This window comes from Aquarana catesbeiana, linkage group LG01 (genome assembly GCF_042186555.1).
Source record: "Aquarana catesbeiana isolate 2022-GZ linkage group LG01, ASM4218655v1, whole genome shotgun sequence".
NCBI lineage: Eukaryota > Metazoa > Chordata > Amphibia > Anura > Ranidae > Aquarana > Aquarana catesbeiana.
In genome coordinates, this window is record NC_133324.1 from 780,373,534 (window position 1) to 780,392,406 (window position 18,873).

The 18,873-nt window shown below is 39.6% G+C and overlaps 1 protein-coding gene across 2 annotated transcripts in view; it reads right to left on the reverse strand.

The window, feature by feature from the left end:
- GPM6A (glycoprotein M6A) overlaps positions 1-18,873 on the reverse strand; it is a 350,691-nt gene that overhangs the window by 19,958 nt on the left and 311,860 nt on the right. For both annotated transcript variants that reach the window (XM_073606557.1, XM_073606549.1), the window contains exons 4-6: positions 11,816-11,969; positions 3,780-3,856; positions 1,909-1,974 (exon numbers count right to left, since the gene is read on the reverse strand). In XM_073606557.1, the coding sequence (XP_073462658.1) occupies positions 1,909-1,974; positions 3,780-3,856; positions 11,816-11,969 (297 nt within the window). The remainder of the gene's footprint in view (positions 1-1,908; positions 1,975-3,779; positions 3,857-11,815; positions 11,970-18,873) is intronic.

The window sequence follows — 18,873 nt, forward strand, 5'->3', positions numbered from 1 at the left end:
AGGTGGCACTGATAAGGTGGCACTGATAGGCACTGATGAGGAGGCACTAATATTTAGAATGGGCACTGGCATGCAGCACTGATGGACACCGATAGGCTACACTGATATGCAGCACTGGTGGGTACTGATAGGTGGCACTGATGGGCACAGGTAGGCGGCACTGATGGGCACTAATAGGTGGCACTGATGGGCACTGATAGGTGGCACTGATGGGCACTGACAGGCAGCACTGATGAGGAGGTACTGACAGGCAATACTTATGGGGAATCTGAAGGGCACTGACAGGTGTTACTGATGGGACACTGATTGGCTCTTTGATGGGACACTGACTGGCACTTTTATGGGCACTGATTCGCGATTTGGGTGGGTACTGACTGGCACATGATGGGCACTGATTTGCAGCTGTGGTGGGCATCTCTGATGGGGGCTGAGCTGTTAATCAATGTGCTGATTATAAGCACACACCTCCCCTCTGGCAGGAGAGACGCTGGTAGGCTCTCCCTGTCAGTGTGAACTGAGGAAAAGCCGATTACTGGCACTTCCTGGTTCACGCTGTGATCAGCTGTGATTGGTCACAGCTGATCATGTGGTAAAGAGATTCCATCAGAAGCTTCTTACCATGATCGGAGATGCGGTGTGTCAGAGTGACACACCACACCACCGTTCGCCGCGCTGCGCTACCCCACGAGCGCGCACTGGCTTGTTATCCTGAAAGACGTCACATGATGTCCAGTCAGGATAATGGAATGGTGGTCCCGTCCTCTTGTGAGGTCATCGACTGGGGCATGCTGGGTTGACCTGAAGGGCCTGGTATGGATTGGGAGAGGACCTCACGCTGTTTATATTCAGACATTTTTTATTGCCGCCATTCTTTTATTTACATTTCAGCATCAGTGGAGAAGCCCGCTGACAGCTGATGAGTCATCGGTTGTTAAGGACGTGGTGGCCAGCTTCCCGGCCTGCTACTTAACAACCAGCTATTCTTCACACAGGATTAGAATCATTCAATTATTTTTCGACCGTTCTGAATTCAAATTGTTCTGAAAATTTGGAATTCGTTAGAATTAATAATAAAACCAAATTAAATGAATTCCAAAATGAATCAACTAAACTAAATTAGTAACATATTAAATCTATCTGAAACTAAATGAATCTTTCCATTCTCCACATGTCTAGCTCCTGCTTCCTGTACTCTGAACTCTGCTGTACAGGTACTGCAGGGGGCTGATACCAAGTACATTTTGAGTATTTGTATTGGTTGCAATAAATTAAAAGTATATTTAAGAATGTATTGCAAGTATTATTAAATACAGAGCTGCATTGTAGTTTTTTTCTATCTGGAGTTCAGCCCTAAGTAAACATATTAGCCTTTTGTAAAGTTTCCTCTGTAATAGTTTACCCTATCTTAAATAAGGTTAGCTGTCTTAACTAGTCTTATGTGGATTAAATGTATTTTTAAATGTTTCAAAAGTTTCCACTCAATCTAGAAGTGAACAGGTTCCTTCTTTCACAGGGAATGCACAACTTTCGTTATTCATTTCTACCCAATTAATGTGTGGTATTATCTACTCCATGGTGAGATGTACTTATTCTTTATACATCTCATGTCCATTGGTACACTGTTTGTTTTGATGCTTCAAAACATTTTCATTTGTGGCTATTGCAACTAATGTCTACTTTAATTTTATCATGCTGTGGATACTCTGAAAACTGTGATTTTTTTTTATTTTTGTTAATCCTACAACTTTTATCAATAAACCATTTTATGATTAAAAAAAAAAAATCTAAAGTTACTGGAACATGTTTCATACAATATAAATATATGCTGTGCATTAAAAATGTTTATATTTAACAAGATTAGTTGATACAGAATCGTTTGTTTGTAGCTTTATCAAATGGTTGCCTTACCATAGCAATAACTGCAGCTCCAGCACCAGCCAAGGCAACAATAAAGAGATGGAATGTCATGTTCAGCTGCAGAAAAAAAAATAGTAATAAAGCATACAATGTAATATACATAGAGGAAGAATACAAATGTAATGGTGTTTACAACTAAACTAAAGCACACCTGATGGATACAGACATTCAAGTCCTAATAAATCAATGTATTTTCTTTTAAAATAACAAACAAGTTATAGTTACCTGCTCTGTGCAATGGAAGAGGGACCATTTTGAATGGAGAGAACCTGGTTGAAGGCCAGAATTATCTGGGTTTTGTCATAGTGCACAGCTAAATGTTTCATAGTCTGGACCTATAGGAGAGCTGACAGAAAGCAGCCTTGGCGGGTGCCATTTTTTATAGGTAAGATTGGACAAAGGGACCATTGATGCATACTCCAGCAGAAGAGGATAAGTACATAGACCTGGGACCCAGACCAATTTGAGATAAGGTGAGCTTTATAAACAACCAATTTACACGATCAAAGACCTATTCAGTTTCAATTTAGAGAAGTCTTCTTTTCCATGAACAAAGCAAACTTGATCAGGATGGATTAAGCTTGGTAATACTGGTTGTAGTCTGTTAGATTTTAAGTCAACTCCAATTAGTGATATGGACCTAAAATTGATACAAAGAGAGTGGTCCTTGCCCAGCTTCAGTATTAATGAGATATGGGCCTCAAGAGATTGTGGGAGAAACTGGGAGCCCTGGAGGGAGTTAAAGACCTTTGTTAAGAAGGGAGAAAAAAGAGGGCAAAACATCTTATAAAATTGAGCATCTGGACCAGGACTTTTTCCAGTCGGAGTGCGTTTGATGGCAGTTGTCACTTCATCTTCAGTAAATGAGCCTTCTAAAGAGGAACTAGTTTGTTCATCTAACTGTGGAACGGAAGTAGAGGCAATATACACTGCTATTAAAGACATGCGCAGCCTATTGCATTAGGGTGTGCACCCCAAAGATCAAACATCACACTATATTGTCAAAAGTATTGGGACACCTGCCTTTACACACATGTGAACTTTAATGGAATCCCAGTCTTAGTCCGTAGGGTTCAATATTAGGTTGGCGCACCCTTTGCAACTATAACAGCTTCAACTCTTCTGGGAAGGCTGTCCACAAAGTTTAGGAATGTGTCTATGGGAATGTTTGAGGTCAGGCACTGATGTTAGATGAGAAGGCCTGGTTCGCAGTCTCCCCTCTAATTCATCCCACAGGTGTTTTATCAGTTTGAGGTCAGGAATCTGTGCAGGCCAGTCAAGTTCCTCCACCCCATACTCGCTCATCCATGTCATTATGGACCTTGCTTTGTGCACTGGTGCGCAGTCATGTTGAAACAGGAAGGAACAGGAAGGAGCTCTGATCCAGTCACATGATCTCCCCAGTGGCTGGCTTCAGTGAAGAGGAGAGATCGCCAAAATGGCTGCAGTGCCTATGTGGTGATGTCACCCAAAGGCTTACTATGGGGCATCCATTGTGTGTGCTCTACTGAAATCAGCACTGGGAGCTGATCATGTGATCGGACCTGAGTGCCCTCAGATAAGGTAAATATAGATGTCTTTCCTTAAGGTTAGATAGAATTTGACTGGACTTCTACTTTAAGCCTAGAAAATATTTATATAGTCGTATATAAAGTAAAAAATGCTATGCTCCAAATGATATGCTCCAGATTTGTGTATCTTTAATATTATATAACAGAATGAATCCTGGCACTTTCCGAACTTGGTTAAGCCAGCATTTGCATACCTTTTCAAATTATGCTTGCAATTGTCATTCAACAGGTCTGCCTTAGTAAGTAAAGAGTCAGGTGTTAGAGTCATGTGGAAGGGATTATACAACTCACATCAGTAGATTCACACATCCTCAGGAATGTTTCAGATGGGGTACACAGTTTCTTTTCCTCACCAATTGGTACAATGCCTAGAATACAGGAGTAATCAGAATCAGTGCAAGTCCAACATATTGCAAGAGGGATTCTTCATCCTGACATCTTTTAGTTTTATCAGAAAAAATTTGAATAACAACTAATCATACCTGTAAAGACGTTCAGTAAAAGCTGTTCTAGCCTTCCTTTTTTTTTTTTCCCCATAACAAATTTTATTTGGATACATACATTATTATTATTATTGGATTCATACAGTAGGTATGAACAATAATCATACAATGAAATTCTGAGAACAGAGTAGTACAACAAGTAAGTTCAGGTTGACCATGCATAAACCAGTAAAGGTGAATGTAGTCTCGTCTAATGTGGTAAGAGATCTAAATCTAAAGCATAGAACTACATGTGGACCAGATAAAGTATTTACCCAAAGCCTTGGTGAGAGAGCGGAGGTCAATGTAGACCTTAGGGCCACAAGGATAGCGACCTGAGAGTGTGGTAGTTTTGGGAGAGCCAGAGCCGCTTATAAGTTTGCCAATATTGGCTACATGGGTAAGATTATTAGTGTGTGTTTGTCAGGGTGTGGATAAGTCGGTTGGAATAGATTGGGGGACTAAACAAACCCAACTGTGAAGGAAGTCTTATAGAAAATTAGGAAGGAGATGGACTGTAGTCTGGCTTGATTATTGGCGAAGCACAAAGAAAGAGTGAGGGGAGGGGGAGAAAGAGAGGAAGGAGGGCAGAGAAAAAAGGGGGGGTGAGAAGATAGGGGGGTGGCATCTCTTACTTCCTTTCCATGTATTATAATAGATACATGAGACTCCATCGGGAGTGTGGATGTTCTAAAGTAAAGTCTTTCAGGTTCCAAAAATATATTTTTTTACCATTTAGATCCACGTCAGTGTCATTGATCTTCTCTAGACAATTCATAGTTGCGCTGCTTGTGTGGCCTCTCTGCTCCTCAGCACATCTTTCAGAGAGATGTCTCTTATAAGCAATGAGTTATGAGAAATGGTATACACCTACAATATAGTGAAGTTCTTTACATGCAGAGTTTATTGGACACTACCTAAGCAACATCATTTATGTGGATTTATATCAAGATATAATCTTCAGTGAATAATGTAGTCCTTAGGTCAGGGAACCATGATGTATGGTATACACTTCTTAGATAATATGATACATAGCCAAGCACAAGGCCTTTTATTGTGCCCCTCTGTGATATAATGTGGCACAGCTTGCTTCCCTGCAAAAATATATAGCTCTTACAAGTACCAGTAATCATCTGTTGGTAATAAAAGTCATCTATATTTGAAATGAACAAAAGCAGTTATAATAATGTTCACAGGAACTTCTGACCTGGAAACTAAATCACAGAAGACTACTGGAGTCAAACGTTAGAGGAAAAAAATATATTTGTGCCCTTAAACGGGGACAGTGGCTCAGAGCACGAAGGCGGACAGAAAAGCTAGCCTGACCTGATATATTGAACATCAAAGTTACATAGACCTTTCTGTACAATAGGCTTTTTTCATTCAGTAATGTAGATCATTTTTGTTGAAAGAAATCTTTCTTTGATTTGCAAAATGACAATGCCTTCAGTTAAAGGACAGCCATATTAAACATTACAGTGTATATCTACAAATGAAGGAAATTATAAAAACAAGTACAGCCTTTTTCAGGGACATTTTCTGAATATCCTGATACATACTGTATTTGGTCAGACATGTGCATAGTAGCGCATTCTGGGGTTGCCATCTGTCTGGGGCTCACCCGAACAGTTTGGGTTTTGAAATATGTGTCCGGGTTTTAAACCGCCTGAAACCCTGACACATTATTCAGACTGGACAGTGGCTCCCAACAGGAGATGCTGATACGCTAAGCAGGGGTTGCTGCAGGTACTGGACATGCAGTTCTTGGGACGGTTGAGGAGGAGGAGCAGAGCGGCTGCCTAAAGAACACAAATGGTGGCCTGTGTGCAGCCTAGTGCCCCGTACACACGGTCGGATTTTCAGACGGAAAATGTGTGATAGGACCTTGTTGTCGGAAATTCCGACCGTGTGTAGGCTCCATCACACATTTTCCATCGGATTTTCCGACACACAAAGTTTGAGAGCAGGATATAAAATTTTCCGACAACAAAATCCGTTGTCGGAAATTCCAATTGTGTGTACACAAATCCGACGGACAAAGTGCCACGCATGCTCAGAATAAATAAAGAGATGAAAGCTATTGGCCACTGCCCCTTTTATAGTCCCGACGTACGTGTTTTACGTCACCGCGTTCAGAACGATCGGATTTTCCGACAACTTTGTGTGACCGTGTGTATGCAAGACAAGTTTGAGCCAACATCCGTCTGAAAAAATCCTAGGATTTTGTTGTCGGAATGTCCGATCAATGTCCGACCGTGTGTACGGGGCATAAGTGGTGGGAGGCAATTAAGCAGTGAGAAGTAAGAGGGGTCGTCGGTCTGCAGGAGTGTGTGTGAGGACACAGTTTGACTGTGAGAAGTAATGCTGGTGCAGCTAGAGGTCTGTGAGTAGCTGTACTGCTGAACACTGTGAGTGCTGGGAACTTTGTGTGTACTGAGAGTGTGGTCAATACTGAAGTATTATGACTGGGGCACTGCGAGAAGAAAGGCCCTGTGAGTATTGTAGGCTTGTAAATAGGGCACTGTGAGCACTGCAGGCTTGTGACTAGCCTGGGTACTGTAAATACTGTAGCCTTGTGGCTGGGGCACTGTGAGTATTGAGGCACTATTACTGGGGTATTGGGAGTACTGAGGCCACATAGAGGGCTGTGAGTAACGAAGAGCATTGTGAGTACTGAGGGCTGTGAGTAACTAGGAGCATTGTGAGTACTGATGGCTGTGAGTAACTAGGAGCATTGTGAGTACTGAGGGCTGTGAGTAACTAAGAGCATTGTGAGTACTGAGGGCTGTGAGTAACTAGGAGCATTGTGAGTACTGAGGGCTGTGAGTAACTAGGAGCATTGTGATTACTGAGGGCTGTGAATAACTAGGAGCATTGTGAGGACTGAGGAAGTGGGAGCATTGTGAGTAATGAAGACTGGGAGTAACTGGGAGCATTGTGAGTGTTGAGGACGGGAAGAATATTTGCTTTCTTTCTAGCTAATAATATTGTCTATACACGGATAGTGCTTGGAAAGTTGTGATTAAATCCATATGATTAGAAATGTAATGTGTATTTAATCATAAAATATATGCATAGTATATACTACAAAAAAAAATTGTCCTGCCCCACTAAAATATTCCTGTTTGGCTTGAATAAAAGTTGGCAACTCTATAGCACACACTATCCCGGTCACTGCAAGTCAATGCAAACCCGAAATTTGAGCTGGGCACATATATCTGCAGTGTTTTCTTATCTCTCTCCAAAGCACCCTCTAAAGAGTCCGCGGCTTTCTCCTGCTCCGTAGCTTATCAGCCTGATAACTTCTGACAAGTTCTCCGACACAGGGGATCAAAGCAGCCTGAAATGTATGTCGTGGGAGGTTGCTATGAATAGATTATTACAGAGCTAGTCTTGTCGGAGGAGAGCTCTGCATATTACTTTCTTTCTTTGCCAATGTGGAGTGGGGGTGTGTGCCTTTCCTTCAATAAGCTGTCTTGGTTGTATGCCCAGACTTCACACTCAGTGCTGAACAGGAAGAAAAAAATCTGTAACACAATCTGCACTTTCTATCGGATATATACAGCTGAAGACAGCAGATATACATGTACAATGTACATGTACTTGTTTCATCTCTGTGTATCATCTGAGGCTGTTCACTTCACTGGGTATATGTGAGGGTTTATTTAAGCTTGAAATGTTTCTATGGCTTTAAAGTGTAAGTAAACCTTAACAATAAACTTCTCTTATTTGGTCTTTTAAGCATTCCATTGAATGTGTTTTATTATATCTATTCAATAAATACAAAAATACAGTACATGTTGATTTTGCCAGGAATATTGTGAGCTGGTAACTTTTTGTTCTCTCTGCCTGTGCACAGGGATGGGTTATAGAGATGAGGAGGGGACGGAGTTAAAGTGGTTGTAAACCTGGAAAAAAAATGAATTGAGCAGTTTACCTGGTACAGTAAAGCAAGTCACCTGTGCCCAGTCTTGCAAAGAATGGTGAATCCAGCATTGAGAAATGCTCTCCACTTTCTAGCAGTGTTGAAAGCCAACACATGAGAAAAATTTGTGTCGGCACACCTCCGTTGCTGTGACTGACATATTATGTAGTGCTCTCATGCATGAGAGAAGGGGGAGTGTGTCCACTGTCCAGCATCCCAGCAACAGATTGCTCCCCCTACCTTCTCAAGCTCTCCCACGATTTTCTGCTCCGTGCCTCAGAATTACTGGCCTTGCTGAAGTCATGTGCTACCTTCCCAGAGTTCCAATTGCATGCCAGCCAATGTGGGTTCATGCCGTTCTGCTGACATCAAGGACATGGGTAGAAGGGATGGAAGGGGAGTCCTGTGAGGTCACGACTCTACCTACCGAGCTCTGGCATTCAGACAAGCCCACAGATTTCATACAGGTGCATGGCAAAAAATTTCAGGGAAAACATTGATTTAATTTGCTTTCATTACCATGGTGCCTTTGTTTTATATAGCACTGCAGGTTTACAACTGCTTTAAGGAGAGGTCTTTGCTTTTTGTAGTTAAAACAGAAATTAAAGTGTTACTAAACCCATAACAGTCAAATCAATCTGTATATGCAGTAAAGCATGCTTGTTATACTCACTGTGGAAACGAAGGGGTTAATCCTGCGCATTGTGTAAAAGGGCTGTTTGATCCTGTCTTCTCTGATCCTCCCCTGTTTCCACTGACTCCTAATAATTTCCTGATAACACAGAGTCTATAGAGTCAGGGCGAACATATTCAGTTTGGTGTGTATTGCTAGAGAGGTTTTTTTTTGGGGGGGGAACACAGGGCCAATCACCACTGTCCAGACAGAGGGTCAGGGGCCTTGCAGTCTCATAGGTCAGTCAGAAAACTCCTCCTACAAACTTTAACCAGTGCTTGGCTGGACGCTGATAGAAGTCACAAGACTGCTATATACTGCTGATGAGAAAAGTTATTTAGCAGTTTATATTTACTAAAATAATTGCATTTCCATGCTCTGTGCACTATCAGATATAGTGAATGCAGGGTCCTGGGTTTAGTAACTCTTTAAGTAGGGAGGGTTGACCCCAAGTGCTTAGGAATTCTGAGCAAAAATACACTGTGTTGTCATGTCAAGGAGGAGGGTAGGAGCACACTGTATTTCAGGCACATCAACAGTTATTTTTTTGTACTTGCAGTGTGTTTAAAGGGATAAAACATGGGAAAGTTTGCATGTATTCCAGAGATTCACACTTACACATCATAACTAGAGCAATGCATTCCTTACAATATGAAATATCGCAAACAAACATCAATAAAGAATACTTTAATAGTTACTCTTTACTGGTCCAAAAGGATACAGGTAAGTTTGGCGCAAAAGGAAAAAGTAAAAAAATGGAAAAAAAAAAGTAACAATACTTTTTTTTTGCCATTACATACACTTTAGAATGGAAATAGTAGTTTGCAACCAAAGATAAACAGATTAACATTTGGTTATATTCATATTACAATATTCAAGGTCAGAAGGTGAGCTGTTTTATCTGGACACATATTGAGGTAAATGGGTTCACCACATAGGGACACATTTTTTTTTTAACATCCTAGGTTCTGAACCTTTTTAGTTAATGTATGGTTGGATTAGTTTCTACACTGGCCTGAAATGACAACTTCTGACACAGGCAATAAGCACAAATTAGAGGGGCAGAGCAATGAATCCCAATGGGGATTATAGTACATTAATTATATCTCCTACTTACAATCTGCTACTTTTAAAGAGTGATGTGATTATATTCTCACTACTCTGTTCTTGGATGCTTCTAAGCTTCTATCTTAGATTGAGAAGAGTAAAGCTGACAATAGATTTTCAGCAGGGAATTTCCATCCATGTATGTCCATCCTCATTCAAAAGTAGTTGATCGTTAGATTAATGTCTCTTGGACAGGAATGTTGGAAAACATTTGTTGATTAGCAGCTGCAGCTACTGATCAGTGCATTCTGACAGTGTCAGAATAAAATGGCACAGTGGGGATCCACCTCCTTTTGTGGATGGAATAATCCTTTTGTTTTTTTTCGGTCAGCCCGCTGGGTTATCTATGGCCACTGTTACAACACATCTGTTTTTTTGGATGGTTTTCCAGCTGTCTGCCTAGCTTCTTTTTGCTGGATTTATTGCCCCTCCACACTCATACAGCACCAAACTAATAGTAAATAAATGAAATGTACTTTTGCACTACTAATAAATTAAAATAAGTGATGTATATTTAGGAGGTTACTGCTTAACACCATCTGTTATTAGCAGACCAGAGTGAAAAGAAAATTTATGTGAAGCACTACCTCCCTTGAAAGAAAAAAGGTACTATCTAATATGAACACACAATGAAAAAATGGGGACCCCTAGTGGGAGTATTAAATATAGCACAAATGATATTGCATGAAACACAATAAAAATAGTGTGTGTAATTAGTGACCTCTAGTGGAAACAATAAATATAACACTTATATATATGTCAAAGTCCATAAATCCAGTGATATCTTCTGTAAACAAATGCTGTCCACACATAATCCAGCGGTGAATAATAGCAAATGAGTGAATAACACTAAGTGGACCCTCCACCAGTCACACTATGCGCTCACCTCCCAAAGCGCCCCTCCAATTAGGCCAAGTAGCACCTTCCCCTTTGGGGTCTCAATCCAGTGTCTTTTAAGCTTCCAACAGTAGGCTCCTGCAAGCGTGGTCTCTCATAGGTGATGGCAACATAAGGGTAAAGAAGGAACTAGCACAGTGTAATACTGTAAAATTAAATTTATTTAAAACACAAGCAACTATTCCGCTCACATTTAGGAATGCACTAGTCCTGGTGCATACAGGTGATGAACTTGGACATATAAAGATCCGTCCCTGCAGTCACAAAATCGTCTGTAAGTCCTCGGCCCTGCTGCTCTCATGGGTGATAGTGTACTTCCTACAACGACGCAATGACGTCACAAGCCCTGCCTCTGTCATAGAACAGCATGGTGGCTCAGCTTTGCTTCAGCCTTGCAGCACTGAGGTTCTGGGTTTGATTCCCAATCCTGCTAGCTGGCTGCAGGTTTATATGTAGGTGGGAGGTGGGCGCATAGTGTGACTGGTGGAGGGTCCACTTGGTGTTATTCACTTATTTGCTATTATTCACCGCTGGATGATGTGTGGACAGTATTTGTTTACAGAAGATATCGCTAGATTTATGGACTTTGTTTGACATATATATGTTATATTTATTGTTTCCACAAGAGGTCAATGGTTGCACACGCTATTTTTGTTGTGTTTCATGCAATATTACTTGTGCTATATTTAATGCTCCCACTAGGGATCACCATTTTTTCATTGTGTGTTCATATTATATAGTACCTTTTTTCTTTGAAGGGAGGCAGTGCTTCACATATATTTTCTTTTTACCAAACTAATAGTGTTCAAAAAAGCTACATTGAACTCACATATGCCACATACTATATCCATAGGTCCTCTATTTGTCCTCCACGATATTCTCCAACTTGGGGCCTAGCTTCTTAGCAGCTGTGAACCTCTGAAATATCTGTTTGATGGAAGCTGTTGTTAACATCTACACCCTCTTTTTCCCTTATCAAATTTTATGCTAAACTAAATAGACAGCAACCAATACTTTTGCCAGTTTTCATATTATATGCACAGAAGCATATTCATCTTAAATTTTCTTTCACATGATTCACTACATTTCATAGCAAAGTGTCCATTAAAACTTTTAGCTAGTTCCCACAAAAAGATAAATTGATGGTATAAAGTGCGTATGCATGCTCTATGATCGTATCTAAAAAAAGCAGATCATGCACTTTTTGATTGCATCTTTTTAATTGTAACAAAATAGTACATACCAAACTGACGAAGGTCCAAACAAAAATTTGCATCTCCAACTACTGTGGCATTTCGACAAACAGTCCAAAGATTGAAGTACATGTAAACCGGTAGTGAGGTGAAAGCTGTGACTCCAAGCCAGGCGAGCATGAAGAGGTACGTCAGCATAATAAACTAAAAAATAAACACAATTATTTTTATTCAGCTTTCAGTGCAGTATCATTTTTCAAGCAAACTTTTACTTATCTGCCTACAGTCAATTGAAACATGATAGCCCCGCTGTTGGTTACTGCACACTGCATAACAGAACTGTTCTCTGGACTGCAAATACTAAACATTATCATAAAACCTTATTAAACAAGACTCTAGCTTTTTTGTTCCATGATTGTGTGCTGTTTTAATCTCTCTTCACCAAAGCAACCTACTATGGACAAACCTTGGAAAATGTCTGTACATCCATAAGCTCAGAAACAGGTGCTCTCAGAACACCATATTAGCAAGACATTTTATAAAGTGAGATGGCCTGGTTTACTACAACTAAGCATGGATACCATACAAAGGTTCTGGGAAGGTAGGATCTCTCATTTGCATTTGAAGGCTAAATATCCACATCTGATTGGGTGAAATGACAGAAGCAGATTTTTTTTTTACTACAATAAAAATCAGTAAATGCCAATTTCGGAATGATCACCATAAATAAAATGTAATACATTCCTGTAAGTTCTCAATTTTTGTTGACACTATGTTTTCATTCATATTTCAACTTCATATTTATTCATTGTTGCATGACTGCATGGAAAAAAAGAAATTTTGATATTCATAAGCCACGGATATAGGCTGCAACCTTTAGGTGATTAGACAGTAGCAAAGATTTTAGACCCCCAGACACATCCCTATGACCCTATCCCACTCCAAGAGACCTCATTCTTTTAGCAAGCAATGCACAATAACACAGGAACACAGGAGGGAAAGGTAGCCTGTGTCCTGTACTAATGTACTTCAGAATACATAATTTATAGGGAAGTCCAAATTCTTTTTATCTTAATCGGAAAGTGCAGGACACAGACTGTATATTCATAAACCCTGGGGCGTCCCCAACAAGGCAAACAGAACCTGGCTAACAACAAGGCAAATGGAATATTCATAAACACTGAGTAACAACAAGGCAAATGGAACCAGCAATTGCTGGTTGCAGGGCTTGACCTGCAAGAGTAAAGGGTGCCTTTAAAAGCTTCTCCAATTTCCTGTCTGCAGAGTCCTTAAATGAAGCATCTTCTACAGGCACAGTAAGATGATTGTTTAAGACTGAGAAAGCAGGCCAATAGACCACTTTTTGTGTATTCTTGTTCCACTGAATAGTAATCATTCTCAGAGGGGTAAAAAGCTTTAAATAAGAAACTAAATTGTCATAAATGGCCCATTCTATTTTTTCATGACTAAGTAATGTCTTTTTTTTTTTTACTTTGTAGGCCTTGTGGCCTGGCGAGACTGAGGAGAATCAACAATATGCAACAATACCAAAGCTTTTTCACATCGCAGAAGTGAACAAGTCTACATTAGCAAGCATACTGCGAAAAGCATCAGGTGTATGGAAGGCTGGGGGTGGGAAATCTTCCGTAGCCTTTAACACAACATCAGCTTCAATGTTTCTCATGTCTAACTCTTCTAAGAAAGGTAGTTCCACTTCTGACTTGAGTAGAGAAGGTGGGGGTGTAGACAAAATCTGGTGCATTTGGGCTCTGGACAGTGAGAAGAGGTCCATCACCTACAGGACACTAGCAAAAAAGTGAGGATTTACTGAGTGAGTAGAATCATCGAGATATGCCCAGGGGTAGAGTGTCCAAAAAGCCTTGCCAATGTCCAATCACTAGAAGATAGCAGCCTCATTATCCGTATTTGTTAAAACATTAACACTGTAGGACACTCTGGGGTGCCTTCTGGGATATTCAGGGGTGCCTTGACAAAATGTCTAAAAATTGCTCCAAATTGCCCAAAAATTGTGTACAAGCCATAAGTTTTCATTTTGCAACATTATAACCTTGGGAACAATGTGGGCCAGCTGCCAGCACCCTAACACCTGTTGATGCCATCAGTTGATAGGGAGGACGTCTGTCACCTGGACAGCATCCTCGTTTGACCCCTCACCCCTCTCTGTCAGCATTGGGGTCATTTTAGTAGCAGTATGGTGGAGAGAAAATGAGTGAGCACAAATGCTAGAATATTAGTCAGTACCAGTGTGCAAAATGGTATTTGCTTTGCAAGAAATACACTCTAATGTTCGGTGTCCTACAGGTGCTTATATGTAAAACTATTAGCGGTGCCTCAAAATTGTGCATAATTTTAAAGGATGCCTTGACTGAAAAATGGTTGAGAAACACTGATATAGGAGGTGCTTATTTTTATTTGTATAATGTATAAATCAATTAACTAGTCTACAACCTAATTTAATGGCCTCTTACTTATATAACATGCCTGTGCATGCAAATACACACACTTATAAATATTGATAAACAGCATTGAAGCAAAATGTCTTATCCTATCACAGTAGATCTAAATTTAGACTAAAAAGCTCTTCATTCTTTTTGTAATTCTATTCACATTATAATGAAATGCACAGATATTTTAAACAGGTTAATAGTCAAGACCCCAAAAAAGGGCAAAAAAGAGTAGTGATTGCATACAACTGTAAATTAAGGATAAACTTTATAGGAATGTTGTAAGCAGTTGCAGCTGATCAGTCGTTGTATTCTGTAGGCTAGATACAACAATTATGACATAAATATACGTGCCCACTTTAGCTGTGTGGGTACGTTTATGTGCTTAGCTGACAATAGGAACAGATTTGGCAAATCAATTCTCCCCTCTGATGGGTCAGCCAGCAGGTGCAGCGTAAAATATAACAAGGCTAAAAGGAAGATCAGGTAGAACAGTCTGGGATGAGAAAAGTTTCTTTAGTGGAGACTGTAACTGAACTCAGGATAACTCTTTCTATGGAAATAGATAGCCTTGAGAATATATATTTTACTTTATTTACTGAATTTTATTCAAAATGTGTATTACTTGCATCTAACTGTTGATTTTTATATCTCAGAAACAGAAATGAATGAACCAATCTGATTAGCTACAACAGGAAGGTTTGAGAGGCTGGTTCAAGTATGGGCACACACTTATAGATGCCTGCACTTTTTATCTGCAGCAATGTGCCCCCCATCCACCTATGAAAGTATCTCTTTAAATATATTGAAGAACGTTGAGATCATCTAATCTGACATTATTTTTTTTAATTTACATTAATTGCATCATGGATGCAGAAAAGCCCGAAGCTGATCAGTTTTTTAACTGACATTTCATGAGGTGGGGCCATTTTTGAGTAAGTATCTACCTGACACTTAGATATGCTGATTGTTATTAAAATAACAGGTTGCCTACATGTTGTATGACTTCTTGTTATGGGGATGCAAGTCTGTATGCCCAGGGTGCCACACTTGCTGTCTGTAAAACAAATCTGTGTTCCTCGCTGATCATTACAACATCATTGTAGTTTTTTATGCCTGATTTTTTTGTAGCATACATTGCTACATATGACCTTAGCTTAATATTGGCTGATACGTGCTGACAGGTTTGACAAGGGCCCTATTCTGATAACTGCCCTGATCCCTACATTGTCTAAAACTGGCATTAATTATATTTTGTAAAACAGAGCCCCTATTTTTTATACAATACGTAATCCAATTGGAATCTAGAAGGAACCTCTCTTTATTTCCTGTACTCCATCTGTGTTCCTGCTAATTAGAATCTGCTGCCTATCCACTGACATTGTTTGGCACCAATTACTAAGGCATTAATGAAAACTCTTCACACTTTATTCATGCAGAACATTTCACTCTAGTTGACTCTTATGAGCTTTCTCACTCTACATGAGCAAAATATAAACCGCAGAATAAAGGGAAAATAAAACCTTTAAGCTGGAATACAGCAACATTAATCAGTGGCAGATTTATAATTGGGTAGATAATACACATGCCTACAGGACAACGAACAGTCTGACATGCAAGACTCAGACACATCAATGAATCATCAGCTATTGATGGCTCAAATGGTTTGTGAATGCAACCCAAGCTGATAAAGCTTATTTTTAATTATTATAGAATAAAAATAGATCTCATAAGTACAGCATAAAAGCTATAATTTGCAGTAGTCTATGTCTCATTATACTCAGTTATGATCCAAATGTAATAGCCATGTTTAATTCTTAATATATATATATATATATATATATATATATATATATATATATATATATATATATATATATATATATATATATATATATATATATATATATATTAGAATAATGCAAATGGGATCTATTCAATTTAACAATGTGAAGAACAATAGCCATGTTTATTTCTTTATATATATATATATATATATATATATATATATATATATATATATATATATATATATTTTTTTTTTTTTTTTTTATTAGAATAGTGAAATGGGATCGATTCAATTTAACAATGTGAAGAACAATGCTAAGTGACTCATAGCAACCAATGAGAAACCGGAACTGATATGCCTAATCATAGTGAGCTGCCGATGTGTCATTTAAAGCTGTGAGCTACTTCATGTCATTCTTTGTTTTTCACAATGTACAGAAAAACAGGTCTAAGAATGAAGCAACTGTATTAGCGGTACACAAATGTATGCTAAGGAGGCGCTTTAAAGGGTTTCAACAATACTTTAACAACACAAACAAGCTGCTTCCAGTGCCCAATACCCAGGATAGGCACAGCAACTTCAGGAAAGCAGTTCAATAGAAGAAGGCTTCTGATAATTTTTTTTTTTTGTGTTTTTAGTGATTCCGATTCAATCGAGTCAGGCAAAATGATTTATTTAATTGCAAAGCTGGCAAGCAATAATTTAACAGGTTTTTTACTTTCAACAAAATGTCTTACACCCACTGGTATGGCCACCTATAGGACTTCCTGCATTGGGAACCTTTAGATCAGCTGTTTTAGAGTATTGAGAAACACAGCATTGTGTTTATGAAGATATGACATATGTGTAATATTTAAGTGTAAGGTAGTGTTTAGTCATAATATTTCATGTTGATATAAAGCACTCACACCCAGGTAATAAATGGCAATCTGCCCACTGGGGGGCTGAGGGAAAATAGGTTAATGGTACAAAGCGCCTGCTCCGCTAAAATTATACTAGATCCCAATGTGATACTCCGTGTTTATAACTTGTACCTTACCTATATTATATAGCTATCTATATTCTATTAGATGTGATCAGTAAATGATACAACAATGTAAAAACATATAAAGAGCATATATGTAGGACTAGATGAACCAATGTCCACTGTGAATAAATTCATCAAATAATACAATTCACTAAAAATATATGGTGACAATTTAAAGTGCATATAGTGATGGCTGTGCAAAAGTATTTTCCTTGTAAACAGTGCTATGGTGCTCCGTGTAACATAAGTGTCAATGTCTCCACCTTATGGAGGCTGTGAAGATCCACACTCACCAGATTTGCTCGACTCCCTTGCTTTATAGCAAAAGGAGTTTTCTTTGCTTTTAGGTCATTAAAGCGGAGTTCCACCCAAAAGTGGAACTTCCGCTTTAAGCACTCCTCGCCCCCTTACATGCCACATTTGGCATGTCATTTTTTTTAGGGGAGAGAGGGTAACTTCTTTTTAGAGGGACTTCCTGTCCTACTTCCTACTTCTGCTTCTCAGTCACCTAGGCGACTCTTCCTCTCCATCTAGGTGGCCCCTCCCTCCCTGCAATCTTCTGGGACACATCACAGGTCCCAGAAAATTGCCTGGCCAATAGCAGACTGCAGCACGACTGGAGCATGTGCAGTGTGCGCCCGGCCGTGAAACTGCAAGCTGTCAGCATATCGCATTTTCAGCTGGTGATTCCCTACACCATAAGAATGATCACAACGGCTGTTCTGCCGCTTGATCGTTCTTATGGGCGGCGGAAAGGGACGTCCCCCCCCTCCCGGCACCCTCCGGTGCTTGTACTGACTCACTGCTGCGATCGGCGTGTCGAAGAACGGATCCGCCGGCCCCGGATGTTGAGCATAGATATTTCCGGCAGGCCAGATGGTCCCCGGAGTCTCAATGATCGTTGGAGGCTGGGCGCGATGTTATGACGTCATGCCCGGCCTCTGCATTCAAAAAAATGTCGCCGCCTCGCCTGGGAAACTGTGATCATTTTTTTTTTTTTTAATTTTAGGCTTTCCAGCCTAGAGGTGAGATGTGGGGTCTTATTGACCCCACATCTCACTGTAAAGAGGTCCTGTCATGTCATATTCCTATTACAAGGGATGTTTACAATTTTTTTTGTTTTTTTTAAGTGTCAAAATAAAATTTTTTAAGTAAAATTAAAAATAATTTTTTTTTTTTTTAAAGTGCCCCTGTCCCTGTGTGCTCACACGCAGAAGCAAACCCATACGTAAGTCCCGCCCACATATGAAAACGGTGTTCAAACCACACATGTGAGGTGTCGCCGCCCATGTTAGAGCGAGAGCCATAATTCTAGCCCTAGACCTCCTCTGTAACTCAAAACATGTAACCAGTAAAAATTTTTAAAGCGCCGCCTATGGGGATTTTTAAGTACCGAAGTTTGGCGCCATTCCACAAGCGTGTGCAATTTTGAAGCGTGACATGTTAGGTATCTATTTACTCGGCGTAATTTCATATTTCACATTATGCAAAAAAATTGGGCTAACTTCACTGTTTTTTTTTTTTTTTAAAGTATGAAACTGTTTTTTTTTTCAAAAAAATGCGTTTGTAAAATTGCTGCGCAAATACCGCGTGAGATAAAAAGTTGCAATGACCGCCATTGTATTCTCTAGGGTCTTTGCTAAAAAAACATATATAATGTTTGGGAGTTCTATGTAATTTTCTAAAAAATTTGGTTTTTACATGTAGGAGCGAAGTGTCAGAATTGGCCTGGATGCGAAGTGGTTAAAGCAGGGTTCCGGCCGTTTTTTTTTTTTTTTTTTTTAAAAGTCAGCAGCTACAAACACTGTAGCTGCTGACTTTTAATAA